Source organism: Diabrotica virgifera, chromosome 5, assembly GCF_917563875.1.
Source record: "Diabrotica virgifera virgifera chromosome 5, PGI_DIABVI_V3a".
In the NCBI taxonomy this organism is placed as follows: domain Eukaryota; kingdom Metazoa; phylum Arthropoda; class Insecta; order Coleoptera; family Chrysomelidae; genus Diabrotica; species Diabrotica virgifera.
This window is the reverse complement of record NC_065447.1, coordinates 263,804,331-263,821,092: the sequence shown is the minus strand read 5'-3', so window position 1 is coordinate 263,821,092 and position 16,762 is coordinate 263,804,331. Positions and strand designations below refer to the sequence as shown.

Below are 16,762 nucleotides of genomic sequence, written 5' to 3'. Positions count from 1 at the left end.
AATTGGCTGCAGGCAACTCAAAACCGACAGACCTGGAAGAAATTAGGGGAGGTCTATGTTCAACTTTGGAGGCAGAAGGTTGGATGATGAATAATATAAAGTTTTAAGCAACGCAAAATTAACACTTTTACCTGTTTTTGACGATCTTCGTGGTGCTTAATTATATCAGGAGCAGTTTCATTGTCTGAACTGTTTGTATCGCTATATCCTGCTTCCCCTGGAAGAAAATGTGATGGCATTGACAATAATGGATTATTTTTTATAACGCCGTCCTCTATATCCCTTACACTTCTACTATTTCTTCTGGAATCTACAGAATTTGCTTTTTTCTTTTTGAGATGGAGATATAGAAACACCGAAGCGACATAAATAAGACCCAATAGAAGGGAACAAATTCCTATAGCCACGTATTCAGTAACGGTTAATGTTTCTGAGCTTTTTGTTTCCTGAGAGATGTTTTGGTCGATGACAAAAGCTACTTCGCTTACATCTACAACAAAAATACATTTTATTTTATTTTATAAATACAGAATGATCTAAACATAAGAATGCACGTTTTTAAGAAATGTCGTATTCAACAGAAAATTCCAATTTTTTATGCAAAAACATTGATTTTGCGAAATTTCAATAACTCCGAAATTATAGCATTCAGGTATAAGGAGCATTACAAAAAATAATCAGTATTTCTTAAGATTTACAGAAAAACGGAAGATCTGACAACTATGTAGATACCACCATAATATCGGCCGTATCACAATGCATTTACACAGGAAAATCTATAAACATCATTCATGTTCCCAGATAACTGAGGCGTTTCATACTTAAAACTCACCCTGTAAATTTTAGATTGAAAATGAAAAAAAAAATAAATAAAAGCAATATTTTAAAAGTATAAAAATGAGCGTCATTTTTGTTTTTCAAAAAATTTGCAGGTGCTTTTCTTGCAGAATATATTCCACAATGATTTTAAGTCGACATTTTTACACTCCAAAATAACTATTTTTCGCTCATTAAATTTTTGAAATTTTGCAAAAAAATATGTTTAACCTCAGTCCGGGTGGCAACAGTATTTTTTCCTTCAGATTTAACCACTGGTAACCAAAAATATACAGTACGTCACAGAAAACGGGCCACATACAAAATGAGTCATTTTTGATGTCTCGAATTTTCTAAACCTGTTGTCCGATTTAAGTGATTTTTAATATATATATATATATATATATATATATATATATATATATATTGTTGTGATCTTGATTTTTGATATGAGATAATATTCTTATATGTCACTTAATTTAATCAATGTATTAATACTAATCTAATTAATTAACCAGATCACATATCAATATGTTTTCAATCTCAGGGCGAATTATAAATTAATTACTTACTTTCGTGGTTTCTAAATATTTCTTAATGGTTCCTAATCGGGATAGAAAAGAAAAGAGTAAAAAAAATACACATATGGGTTACAATTATAATCAAAATATTTTTTATTTTATTTAAAAGGCAATCAATGCTTAATATTTGCTATTTCTTATTATTCTTAAACATAACATTTACAAATGGGAATCTTATTTCCTTTTGGTTTTCAATTGAAAGTTTTTATTAACATTTAACTATTAGGAGTTATTAGGAACAACTCTATTCAAGTTTGATGAAGCTTTTCTGATATAATTGATTATGTTATTCAATTTTTTATGTGGAATTTAATACGAAAAACCCATACATTCATGTCCAAACAAATGAGACTGACCTTTTCCTGGTGAACTGAAAATGTCCTCACACAAAACCCGTTCCTGCTATCCTTGGCTGCGATCAAACCTCGTCCTGGCTTCCAGTAATGTACTCCTTTGAAAAACTAGCTCGAATAGCTCTCGTTCCTGCTTCGGTCGTGATGCTGTGTTCTACCTTTTTCGAAACTGCTATCAGCTACCGGGACACTCTTGGCTCAAGGAGGTTCTTTTACTCTCGACCTGGCCTACTTCTCGTTCCACGATAGATACTCCACACTCACGGAACTACCGGCTTTCTCACTCTCCGTACACTACCGTCTACTACTCGACTTCACTTCTCCACAGCTCAAAACATTCTGATCTCACTTTGTCATCCATTCCCCTACTTTCTAAATATCCCTTCCAGATTCACAAATCAATCTTCCACCACCAACTCTCATTCGTAATATTCCTCAAAACCAATTTTTAATCTTTCTAAATATGCTTAATGGATTTCAAAAGAAAATATTTAATTCCCATTCTAAAATACTTTCTAACTATTTACAAATTTTAATGACCTATTCTCTCTTTCAAATGAGTCTTATTTAGCATAGGCTAATGATCGAAACCTTCCGCGAAAAACGATAATGAACTATCATCTATTTCACTGAGTTTTATTTAGCATAGGCTAATGATCGACCTTCCGAGAAGAACGATAATGGTACGCGTCATTCACTTTGTTTATCTAAGCACATTGTTCCGAGTTTCGTACGCTTATTCTAATCACTTCTTAAAATTAAATATAACAATTTGTTGTATACAGGTTGTTTTAAATTTATATGCCCGTGGTTGAGAAAATTGAAAATATTTTATATTAAATTGAATTTTGTTTATAATTATCAAAATTTAATTTTCATATCAAATAGAAATATAACAAATTCCCGCCTTGTATTCGATAAAATTTATCTGCATTTTTAAATAAATTTTCTCGAGGCAAAACCAACTCCCTGTATATTTCCTTACTTTAATCTACGTCTTATACCCCTTCTTCTTGTATTACTCTAATTAGTCCCACCTGTAGAGTAATTGTTTCCTTATTTTCAGTGTCCTCATCCTGTGTTAGAGTGTCGGCTATTATGTTGTCTTTCCCTTTTTCCCATATTAATCTTCTGTCTTTTTCCTCAGATTTTTCACATACTTTTACCGTGTATTCTGCATCCACGTTTTCATATGCCTCCTCTTCAAATGCCACTGTTTCGATCATATCTTTTTCGCTTTCATTTTTTTGCTTTATTTCTTCTTCTCCTGAGCTCGTCTCTTCTTTTGAGGAATCCCAGGTTTCCTTTGTTTCTGATACTCTCAAATTTTCTTCTTCTGGGCTCAACTCTTCTTTTGAGGAGCCACAGGTTTCATTTTCTTTTGTCTTTTTCTGACTTTTTCTCCCTTTTCTTCTTTGTCCTTGCTTCGTTGCCAAATTCATTTCCACTGTTTGTTCTTTACCTGATTCGTCCGTATTTTGTTTCTCCTGTTCCTTGTCCTGTTCTTCTTCTTTTTCTTCTGTTAGATTCATCGTATTATTTTTAAAATCTATCACTACATGTTTTTCTGCCAATTCGTCAACTCCTACTATCATGTCATGTGACATGTTTGGCATTATTACACATTGTAGTGCATACATCTTCTTACCCAGTCGTACCATTACTCGTATGCCTTCATTTATAGTTGCCAATGTCCGTTTGTTTGCGCCCACTAAATTTACCCTAGGTATTTTGTAAATTAAATTTGTTAAGTTAACTTCTTCTATTAGTTTTCTGTTGACCAATGTTATTTCAGATCCAGTGTCTATCATAATTTTAATTGGTTTCTCGTTGATAAATCCATCCACAAATTTTAAATTAACTCCATTTTTCTTTTCGTTGTTTCTTGCCAATTTAATAAACTCCTTGGGGTTACAAAAAATTCCTGTTTGATTTTTGGTTTTTAGTGAGCGCCGTCGTGAAAAAACGCCGGTTGCTCATCGTTGTTTATATTTTCGTCATAATGTCTCTCTCCGTCATATTCATCTGTCTGGGTATTATTTACTTCTCTTCTATTTTCTCTTGGTCTGTCGGATCTGTTTCGGTTTTCTCGATATCCCTGTTCATTTTGTCTACCATTATTTCTGTTTTCTTGATTTGAGCGTGTGGTGTTTCTATTCTGGTATTCTCGATTTCTGTCCTCATTCCATTGCCTATTTCTTTGTTCATAATTTCCTCTTCCGTTGTCTCTATTTTCGTTTTCCCTTCTGGGATTAAAATCTCGTCTTGTATCGTCCCTCCTATTTTCATTTCTATCTCTGTACTCCTGTGTTTCTCGGGGCCTGTAATCTTCTCGCGACCTTCTTGATTTTCTTTCTCTTAAACGCAATTCTCTTATTTGTAGGAATTGGCATAAACTATCTATGTCTTTGTAGTTTTGCAATGTGATATGGTCTTCCAGCGTTTCTTCGAAATGTCTTGCAATCAGTTCGACTAATTGTTCCGATGAGTAATTATATTGTAAATGTTTTGCGTTATAGTAAATTTGTAATGCATATGTCCTTTCTGATATACCCATCCTATCATTGTATTTCCCATTTTGCAATTCCTTGTTAATTTCCAATTGTTGGACTTTTCCCCAGAAATAATTCAAAAATTTTTGTTCAAATTCTTGCCAACTGTCAAATTCTTCTTCTTTGCAATCGAACCATAGGCTTGCTTCATTTTTGAGATGGTTTCTGATAGTTTCTTTTGCTGTTTCGAAATTTCCGATGTGCTGTATTTTCTTTTTCAGGCTATTTATGAACGGCACTGGGTGTAATCTTCTTACATCCCCGCCAAACCTTATCTTCACGTCATCTGTGCTATGTATAACCATTTCTCTTCTTTCTCCGACATTTTGTTGAGTATTGATTTCCGCAATCTTTCTTTCCACTTCTTCTATGTCTGCTTGAATAGCGTTTTGCAACTTGTTTTCCAAACTTTCCATTTCTTTTTTCTGGCAATTCGTTATCTCCTTTATTTTATTTTGAATTTTCATTTCTTGTTCTTTCATCTCGTTTTTCATTGTTGTCAAACATCCTTTTACTTCCTTTTCATACTTTCCTATGCGTTCCTCCATTTTCTTGTTGTTCTCTTCTATTGCTTGTTTTGTTTCCTTCTGATTTTCTTGCATTATTCTTTTTGTTTCATCTATTGCTTGTTTTGTTTCTCTTTGATTGTCATCCAGTTTTTGTTGTGTTTCATCCATTTTTTGTGACTGGAGTTGCATAAGTTGTAATAGTTTATCTATTCCTGATAATTCTTGCTGTTCTGATGCCATGATTGTCGTGTCTAAAATATCTTCTTGGTCTGAATATTCTTTTTGTTTTTTGTTGTCCTTGCTTTGGCTTGTTGTCACAGACATTTGTTTTCAAGAAGTACTGTCCCCGCCAAATATGAAATTTTACTAGTATGTTACCAAGACGACTTTTTCTCACCCAAATATTATAAATTGTCAATAAATATATCAAATGCAAATATCGTAAAAATAAAATATTAAATCAGCTATGTAAAATTTGTACCTAAAGAGATCTAAAATTTTATGTTATCACATGTAAGTATCTCACTTTTTACCACAGGCATATAAATTTTCAAATACCGGCTTTACTCTTTCTATCCTTCAAATTTGCCACTAGAAATACTTTACAATGCCCCACGTTGGGCGCCAGTTGTTGTGATCTTGATTTTTGATATGAGATAATATTCTTATATGTCACTTAATTTAATCAATGTATTAATACTAATCTAATTAATTAACCAGATCACATATCAATATGTTTTCAATCTCAGGGCGAATTATAAATTAATTACTTACTTTCGTGGCTTCTAAATATTTCTTAATGGTTCCTAATCGGGATAGAAAAGAAAAGAGTAAAAAAAATACACATATGGGTTACAATTATAATCAAAATATTTTTTATTTTATTTAAAAGGCAATCAATGCTTAATATTTGCTATTTCTTATTATTCTTAAACATAACATTTACAAATGGGAATCTTATTTCCTTTTGGTTTTCAATTGAAAGTTTTTATTAACATTTAACTATTAGGAGTTATTAGGAACAACTCTATTCAAGTTTGATGAAGCTTTTCTGATATAATTGATTATGTTATTCAATTTTTTATGTGGAATTTAATACGAAAAACCCATACATTCATGTCCAAACAAATGAGACTGACCTTTTCCTGGTGAACTGAAAATGTCCTCACACAAAACCCGTTCCTGCTATCCTTGGCTGCGATCAAATCTCGTCCTGGCTTCCAGTAATGTACTCCTTTGAAAAACTAGCTCGAATAGCTCTCGTTCCTGCTTCGGTCGTGATGCTGTGTTCTACCTTTTTCGAAACTGCTATCAGCTACCGGGACACTCTTGGCTCAAGGAGGTTCTTTTACTCTCGACCTGGCCTACTTCTCGTTCCACGATAGATACTCCACACTCACGGAACTACCGGCTTTCTCACTCTCCGTACACTACCGTCTACTACTCGACTTCACTTCTCCACAGCTCAAAACATTATGATCTCACTTTGTCATCCATTCCCCTACTTTCTAAATATCCCTTCCAGATTCACAAATCAATCTTCCACCACCAACTCTCATTCGTAATATTCCTCAAAACCAATTTTTAATCTTTCTAAATATGCTTAATGGATTTCAAAAGAAAATATTTAATTCCCATTCTAAAATACTTTCTAACTATTTACAAATTTTAATGACCTATTCTCTCTTTCAAATGAGTCTTATTTAGCATAGGCTAATGATCGAAACCTTCCGCGAAAAACGATAATGAACTATCATCTATTTCACTGAGTTTTATTTAGCATAGGCTAATGATCGACCTTCCGAGAAGAACGATAATGGTACGCGTCATTCACTTTGTTTATCTAAGCACATTGTTCCGAGTTTCGTACGCTTATTCTAATCACTTCTTAAAATTAAATATAACAATTTGTTGTATACAGGTTGTTTTAAATTTATATGCCCGTGGTTGAGAAAATTGAAAATATTTTATATTAAATTGAATTTTGTTTATAATTATCAAAATTTAATTTTCATATCAAATAGAAATATAACAATATATATATATATATATAGATTATAGTTTTGTTTTGTTATATATATATATATATATATATATATATATATATATATATATATATTGCCTTATTCTTTAACAATATAGCTGTAATAATATTGTCGCTACAGGTTGTAACAGGTAAATTTTCATTGTATATTGTGATTTTTTCTCAAAGTTCGCATCACCCTGTGGAATATTCTAGCATTTATAAAATACTGAAATTAAAACCGAACAATAACCTCATATTTTCTCAACATTCTGTTTTTTATTCATTGCTTATGTTGGATAATAAAAAAGTTAGGTACTTTAACAACTAGCCATGTTCTTCATCAATACATGGTGTTTTTAAATAACTGCGAAAAACTTTAAGGGGCAATTCTACATGAAAAAGAAGTGACAGTTTGCTTTATAAACATATGTCCACAAATTATTCGTTTCCGAGATACGGGATGTTGAATTTTTTCTTACAAACTGACGATTTATTTATTGCTCTAAAACCCATTGAGATATGCAAATGAAATTTGGTAGGTTTTAAGAGGTAGTTATTGTGCATTTTTTAACATACAACTAAGAATTTTATATTCTCCATTGGCGCGCATACGGATCATACTACCCGTTTGTCGCAAAGTTGGTCGCATTCCCTGTATTGATGAAAAACATGGCTAGTTGTTAAAGTATCTAACTTTTTTATTATCTAATATAAACGATTGAATCAAAAAACAGAATGTTAATAAAATCTGAAGCTATAGTTGGGTTTTAATTTTTTATAAATAAAAAATTTATAAAAGTATTTTATAAATGCTGGAATATTCCATAGCGTGTGGTGAACTTTGAGAAAAACACAGTTTGGTTGGTACACCCGGTATACAATGATAATTTACCTGTCTAGCAACAATATTATTACAGCGATATTGTTAAAGAATAGGGCTATAACATATAAAAATTACTTAAATCGGACAACAGGTTTAGGAAATAAAACGCATCAAAAATGGCCCATTTTTAAGGAGGTGCGTTAATTTCTTGGAGTATTGTATAAAATATATACTTAGATTATTAGAAGACACTCTGTAGTAACAAAAAGTATACTTACTACTGACAAGTGGCTTAATCGGAGTTCCGACTACTCTAAATGCTACACATGGCGAAAACAACATTTGAATTCTCGGAAAATCCGTAGACTCTGAATCTGCGACTTCTCTACACATAAGGTGAACCATAACCAATCTACCAGACAACTTGTTACGCATTTCGCCGTATCCAGACCACTGAAATTACATAGACATGATAACATACATTGTTCATGGAAGTTTCTTATATATTTATATATAAAAACTATATCGAAGTAAAAAACTCCTAAGTCGTAGGTACAATTTAATTAAAAACCATAAAAATCCAAATGGATTACATACATTTGTTTAGAACGAACGTTTTCGAACTTATCAGTCCATCATCATGAACTCATGTACTTTCAAGACAGCCACAAAACCAAACAATGGTTTATGTATAATTCAATTTACATTCTTAAATCGTAAAATTATAAAAGCTTGAAGCCGATGTCAGCGAATACTTTCCGGGAAGATTACGAGAACATTACAATACCGTATTAATCAAATTTGGCCCCTAGCGATTTCCATCTGTTTCAATATCTTAAAAAATGCATCAAATGATGAGGTCATAACAGATGTGGAAGCGTAATGTGCAGCTCTTAAAGATTCTTCATCCTCCCTTCAGGGATGGAATTTATAAATTGGAATCTCGTTGGAATATATTGAATACTATAGCCAAAAAACCAAACAATGGTTTATGTATAATTCAATTTACATTCTTAAATCGTAAAATTATAAAGACTTGAAGTCGATGTCAGCGAATACTTTCCGGGAAGATTACGAGAACATTACAATACCGTATTAATCAAATTTGGCCCCTAGCGACTTCCATCTGTTTCAATATCTTAAAAAATTCATCAAATGATGAGGACATAACAGATGTGGAAGCGTAATGTGCAGCTCTTAAAGATTCTTCATCCTCCCTTCAGGGATGGAATTTATAAATTGGAATCTTGTTGGAATATATTGAATACTATATATAATATAGAATACAAATGAATGGAATAAACATATTATATAAATAATGCCAGAAAAATATACAGAAAGAAGATCTGTGAGAATAGAAAGTAACCAATCGGGTAAGGTATGAAGGATAAGTGATGTACTAAAAAAAAAGAATGTGTGTGTACTTTGTACGCACGTAAGAAGTTATACTTCTATCATATGATTATATGATTATAAACGAAATTAATGTACTTTTTATTTATATTTTATTTAAATATTAAACTAATTTATACTTACTACTTCTCAAACATTTTTATTAAAACAGTGCCAAAAATTAAAATAATAAAAGAATAAAACACACACAAACACATTAAAAATGCCACAAATGATTTCTGAACATTAATTTTCGGAAAATTTTTTAATAAATACGTATTTTCTGAAAATAAAATTATATAATAAATATACTTACAATTATAAAATGTATAAAAAAAAATAAAAAAATAAGTTTTTTATTGGGATTCGAACCAACTTATCAGCGCGGTTGGTATTGGCGTTGTATTGGGGTTCATTCGCATTAAACGCTTCGCCACGGAGACAATGTGTCATTATGTGCGAAGATCGACTAACTAAACGGATTAAACTTTTTACATTTTTAAATTAAATCAAATTATTTTGATTTTGAATTGAAATGATTTAGAATTGAAAAAATACAAAGAGTAAGAAACATACAAAACATAGAGTAAGAAAACAATATATTAGGTGAATATTGATAGAAATTTTGATGGTTATCAAATTATGTAAATACAAGTATTACATACTATGTATTTTGGTTGGTTCAAATAGTTAGCTACCTATGATACATTTACAATTATTACGTACCTGTTGCTTTAAAAACTATTTAAAGTCACTACAATTATAAATTTTTTTGTTTCTGTCCTCACAACAATAAAACTAATATATTATACATTTGTTTACCTTCATATTGAACAATTATTTATTATTGACAGATCATTTCAACACCCAATCAGAGCCCGTATAACGACTAATACCATACTGTCGGTGTGCGCATGCACGCAGATTAATATAAATTCACCCTCAATCTCAATCGCGCCTAAAGAAGTATAACTTCAAAAATTGGTCAGAAATTACCAAGTATTACATGGAGGCTAAAGCCAACCATTAAAACAGGCGTATGCTTATCAAAGCAGAAGTAAGTAGATGAAGAAGAATTTTATAACAACTCTAGAGCTTTGATTGAATCTAAAATCTATAATGAACGTTAATAATTCATTTAATCCTGTTTTCCTAAAGGGGAAAAAGATCAAGAGTATGTATGTATTCGTATTCCTTCAATTGCATATTTATAATGAAAAAAACTTAAAATCACAGAAAATGTAGCAATGAAAGTGAGTTATTTCATTCACCTTCAGTTATGCCAGTAATAAAATCTTAGATCAGATCTATCTTGTTTTTCATTTCTTATTTGAAATTCTGAAAAACGTCATCAATATGAATTTTTCTTTATAAGTTATATGGATACACTTGTATCAATTTTTTTCTTAAAATGACATTATAATATACTTACGTGATTTTAAAACGATCTGCACTCTGATTTTAAAGAAGTATTTTACTCACCTGCAGAAAAGAATGGCCCTCATCTTTAAATAATCTAAATGGGACATCTGAATCAATTTGATTTCGTATGTCTATCCAACCATCATCAGTCATGTATTTAGCTTCCGATACAGCACATAGTGGTTGAATACCTGAAAATAAAGGTTCTTTTACAAAATAAAAAAAAATTGATAATATACAGGGTGTAACAAAAATGGAGGTCACAAATTAAATCATATTGTTCTGGGACCAAAAATAGTTCGATTGAACCTAACTTACCTTAGTACAAAAAATGTGCACATAAAAAAAGTTACAGCCCTTTGAAGTTACAAAATAAAAATAGATTTTTTCCAATATATTGAAAACTATTATAGATTTTTTATTGAAAATGGGCATGTGGAATTCTTATGGCAGGATCATCTTTGTGATCTAAAATTTGTGCAACCTATAAACATTTTGTGGGGGTTTTGTTCCCTTAAACCCCCCAAACCTTTGTATACGTTCCAATTAAATTATTACTGTGGTACCATTAGTTAAACACAATGTTTTGAAAACTTTTTTGACTCTTAGTATTTTTTCGATAAGCCAGTTTTATCGAGATGCGGCTTTTTTAATATGTTTACATAAAAATTTTATGGGGGTTTTGTTCCCTTAAATGCTCCAAATGTCTGTGTCCGTTCCAAATAAATTATTATTGTGATACCATTAGTTAAACACAATGTTTTTAAAACTTTTTTGCCTGTTAGTATTTTTTCCATAAACGATTTTTTATCGAGATATTAATATGTTTCAAAATATACCTAAAAAATGTAAATTCACAATAAATTTTTATTACCAGGTCGCTATAATCTTACTTACCATGTAAAAATTTGTGTTAGATTTTAAAAATGTTCAAAATATCTCGATAAAAACAGACTTATCGAAAAATTACAAAGAAAAAAAGTTTTAATGACATTATGTTTAACTAATTTTACCACAATAATAATTTAATTGGAACGTACACAAATATTTGGGGGGTTTAAAGGAACAAAACCCCCATAAAATTTTTATGGATTGCACAAATTTCACTTTTATTTTTTTAAGATGTTCCTGCCATAAGAATGCCACATGTCCATTTTCAATAAAAAATCTCTAATACATAGTTTTCACTATATTGGAAAAAATCGATTTTTATTTTGTAACTTCAAGGGGCTATATCTTTTTTATGTGCACAGTTGTACTAAGGTAAGTTGGGTTCAATCGAACTAATTTTGGCCCCAGAATATGTGATTTAATTTATGACATGTATTTTTGTTACACCCTGTATTCAGGTTGAAATTCTACGTATATTTTTTTCCCTCGTGATTTACTGTGGAATCTCTAGCGCGAGAATTGTACTGTCACCATTGCATGTGGTTGTCTTTTTAAAGACCGATCACATGTCATGATTTTTTTGTGACGGATATTCTTGAGTTGGGGTTGATTTCAGCAAAGTCGTCCCAGGAACGCAACTCATAAATATTGGCAATATCATTTTAAAGTCTTTTACTTTAAAATGTATAATATATGTCTGAATTGCCGATATAAATGAGTCAGATTAAATAAATTAGAAGAATTTTTGTTACTAAGCAACAACATTTTTGTTTAATTCATTAATATTTTTATATTTTGACAACGACACCCGACTTGGGCGTCGAAACGTTAATATAATCATTATTTTGGTAAAATTGTGGCTTATTTCCCATTAAAAATAGTTAATTGCAAATGCCACAAGAAAATAGCTTCAGAACAACTTTATTTATTCTTTTGCAAGATTTAAACTAATTTATTTGAAAATTCGGCATCCAGATCAAAAACTCTCCAAAATATGTTTAAGAAATTAAACAAAGTTTTTTTGTTTTGTTACGTGTGATTGATCTTTAAGAACATCACAAATCCGATCATATTTAATCATGATTGAACAATTATTTATGAAAAAATCATGATGCTATCTTCGTGATGCCTATCCGTGATGAATGTTGATGATCATAATACAATCTTTATCTTATCTGCAGCAACGCGGAAAAGCTGCACAGATGTTGTGTTGAACCAGTTTCTGGGGCCCTTTAACCAGGATGTTCTTCTTCTTCCTGGACCTCGCTTCCCAAATATTTTTCCTTGCAGGATAGTATGTGTGAGAGCATATCTGGATTCATTCCTCATTATGTATCCGAGGTATTGGAACTTTCGAGGTTGGATGGTGGTCACTCCTTCTCAGGTCATTCACATATATCTTCTTCATTCTTATCAGAACCTTGTCATTTGTGGTTCGGTCATTCCTTCTTCTTAAAGTTCCCTCTTCTATCGGAGGTTGGATATCATAATGGCTATGGTCACTTTGTTGGCTGCTGCTCTGAATAGTTGTAATGAACTACAGTTACACCATTCTCTAAGGTTCCTCAGCCAGGAGATGCGTCTTCTTCCTATGCTTCTTCTTCCTTGGATACTTCCTTGCATAATAATTCTCAGCAACTCATATTTTTCTCCTCTGGTAATGTGACCCAAATATTCCAGTTTTCTAGTTTTTATACTGTTCCTAATTTCTAACTCCTTATTTAAACATCGTAGCACTTCAACATTGGTAATCCTTTGAACCCACTGAATTTTCAATATTCTTCTGTAACACCACATTTCAAACGCTTCTACAGTCCCTGCTCAATTTATTAGACTCACCCTAGAAATATCAAAAATGAATAACCACTTTCAATTTCGTTGCAAAACGAAAATACAGCCGAACCATATTCCAGTCCAATCAGAGAGTGCTGCAAGCACCTCTACCGGTTTCGAAACTTATTAGTCTCTCATCAGGAGGCACATATGCTGCTCTCCCTGATCCAACTAAAACAAACCCCAGCGTGCAGTCCCGAATTGCAACGAACGAAATGGCATAGATGCCCTAGCGGCAACTGCTAGCAAAAGACTAAGTTTTCACTCTAATGGCATATAGCATATCCCACCAGAATGAAAACAATGGGAACCTTCTCTGGTTACACCTCCGAGGCTTCTACAATTTGCAAGCCATACGGATGCTGAGACTAAGGAAGATGAGGGAATTCTACAATTTACAATTCACGTCCCATCTGCTCAGCGCGGTAAAGTTCCAACGAGACTGGTTCCCTTCATACTCCACACAGAGTAAATGTAAATCAAAAATGAATAACCACTTTCAATTTCGTTGCAAAACGAAAATACAGCCGAACCATATTCCAGTCCAGGTTCCGTATTGTAGAAGCCTCGGAGGTGTAACCAGAGAAGGTTCCCATTGTTTTCATTCTGGTGGGATATGCTATATGCCATTAGAGTGAAAACTTAGTCTAGAAATATCAGTTTTTTTTAATTTGAAGCACCTTAAAAGTATGTTCAAAGTCATACAGAACTGCTGAATGGGTTAAATAGCAATTACTTATGAATCATGCTACATAATTAATTTAAAAATTGTGAAACTTTTGATTGAATTGTGAAAAATTGACAGAAGGCAATAGAATGGGGTAAAAGTGTGCAATGACTCGACTTTTTTCAACTTTAGTTTTTTAGTTAAATTAGTGATTGGTGATAAATTTTTTGTAAAATTTGCCGTGGTGAGTGTTAATATTGCTCTATCTTAATGTTAGTTTTTAATTTGTTTAATTTATTTCAAGATATTAATAGAAATATGTTAATTTCTAAAAGATGAATATCTTCGATTAAAATTTTTTCATATGGGTGATTGTACAGATTTTTCTCTTGAGCAAATCTCTTCTGTTACTGCTCTATTAGAAAATATCCCATGTTGTCAAAGAGAAATAGCACAAAAATGTGATGGATCTTACTCGTCAGTTCAAAGGTTGGGTCAAAAACCTAAAGAAAAACAACCTAATACATCAATTTGAAATGGTCGATATTCCCGAAAGATTTCAGTCACCTCCAGAGGGCAATGAATTTTAAAGAATTCAGTTGTAAAATACAGAAGAGTCATCCATAGCGATATAAGGAATAAATTGGAAGAAGCTGAGTATTTAGTATCGGAGTCCACTGTACGCCGAAATTGCTACAGTATCGGATTAAAATGGCATAGGCTAGTTAAGGAACCAAAACCATCACCACAGATGTTCAAAAAACGTTTAGTTTCGGCCAGTTTGCATAAATATTATATGACTAGAGAGTTTTTATGCAAATTGACAAAACTAAGCGTTTTTTGAGCATTTATGGTGATAGTCGACTGTTTAGTTGGTTCCTTATCTGGCCTCTGATGTTTGAATCCCATACTGTACAGATTTCGGCGTACAGTGGACTCCGATATTGAACACTCAGCTTTTTCCAATTTATTTCTTATATCGCTATGGATGACTCTTCTGTATTTTACAATTGAATTCTTTAAAATTCGTTGCCCTCTGGAGGTGACCGAAATCTTTCTGCCATACCAACCCCTCCAAATCGATGTAACAGGATGTTTCTCTTTAGGTTTTTGACTCAACCTTCTAACTAATGATTAAGATACACCACATTTTTTGCTATTTCTCTTTGACAACATGTGATATTGTCTAATAGAGCAGTTACAGAAGAGATTTGCTCAACAGAAAGATCTTTACAATCACCCATATGAAAAAATTCCAATCCAAGATATTGATCTTTTAGAAATTAACATATTTCTATTAATATCTTAAAATAAATTAAACAAATTAAAAACTAACATTAAAATAGAGCAGTATTAACACTCACCACTGCAAATGTTACGAAAATTGATCACCAATCACTAATTTAGCTAAAAAACCAAAGTTGAAAAAAGTCGAGTCATTGCACACTTTTCTGATATTTCTGGAGTGAGTCTAATAAATTGAGCAGGGACTGTATGTTTCTTATGTGTTGTCTCTTCAATGTCCAAGCTTCCATTCCGTATAGTAATATAGAAAATATGTAGCATCTTAGACCATCAATCTGAGAGGCAACTGAAGGTCTTTGTTTGTAAGCAGTGTCTTCATTTTTATAAATGCTTGCCTTGCAGTTTCAATTCTGACTTTAATTTCTTTGCTTTGGTCATTTTTGTCATCAACCCAGGTTCCCAGATATTTGTACGTCTTTACTTTTTCTATTTGGGTTTGCTCTATCATTAACCTTTCATTTCCATGTTCTGTTTTTGAGACAATCACAGGATTTTAAGTATTCTCCGGTATAGCCGCAGCTTCCAATCTTTTGCACATATCTTCGTTTAAGGTCCACGATTCAATACCACAAAACAGAACAGAGAAAACATATCATCGCAGAATTCTTACTTTCATACCAAGAGAGAGGTTGTGGCTCATCCGGTTAAAGGTGGATCTAGATTTTCCGATGCACGCCCTTATCTGCTGGTTGGTGTTCCATTCTTTATTTATTATTAGTGTCGATGTACTTGTAGTAACGTATTTCCCCTGTAATCACCATCTTCTTCACGTGCTATGTCAGAATTATCCAACGTTGGCGATCACCATTGCGAAGGCTTCTCGAAATATGGAATAATTGTCCTGCATTTGATATTTGAGTTCATTCTCGAATGTTTTTTAACCAAGAAACTTGTTTTCTTCCTACACTTCTACGGCCCTTTATTTTGCCTTTAAGGACCAGTTGTAATATTTTATATCGATTTTATCGATTTCCCCTCACTAAATGTCCCAGATAAGACATTTTCTTTTGTTTAACAGTCTTTAGCAGTTCTCTATCTTTATTGACCCTCCTTAGTACTTATTCATTAGTTTTTCTTGCTGTCCAAGGTATCTTCAGCATCCGTCTATGAATCCACCTTTCCGTTGCTTCAATTCTGTTCATGATCGATACTTTGAGCGTCCACACTTCTTCACCATGCATAAGTACAGGCCAAACATAGCACTTAACCATTCTTTGTCTTAGTTCTAAACTTAGACCATTATTGCAAAGAAAATACTTCATTTTCATAAAAGTAGTTTAAGTCATTGCTATTCTACGTTTTATTTCTATGTCTGGATCTAGCTAGTCTGTTATCACAGTTCCCAAATACGACATTTTGTGAACTTTCTCAACTTATACTCCGTTTAATTGAAGCTCTGTATTTGGGTGTGGATCACGACTAAAAACTAAAAATTTGATTTTGTTTGTGTTTATTTTAATGCCCATTTCCTCTCCTAACCTCGTGAATACGATCAAGCAGAATTTGGAGGCCTTCAATATTATCTGACACAATTACTGTATCGCCTGCGTATCTAAACATATTAAGTAGTTTCCCGTTCATTTTTATTCCAT

General features: G+C 32.3%; 1 protein-coding gene across 1 annotated transcript in view; it reads right to left on the bottom strand.

Moving 5' to 3' along the window:
- LOC114329860 (uncharacterized) overlaps window positions 1–16,762 on the bottom strand; it is a 222,206-nt gene that overhangs the window by 19,621 nt on the left and 185,823 nt on the right. The window contains exons 5-7 of the mRNA XM_028279122.2: window positions 10,535–10,665; window positions 7,939–8,113; window positions 132–490 (exon numbers count right to left, since the gene is read on the bottom strand). Coding sequence (XP_028134923.2) covers window positions 132–490; window positions 7,939–8,113; window positions 10,535–10,665 — 665 coding nt within the window. The remainder of the gene's footprint in view (window positions 1–131; window positions 491–7,938; window positions 8,114–10,534; window positions 10,666–16,762) is intronic.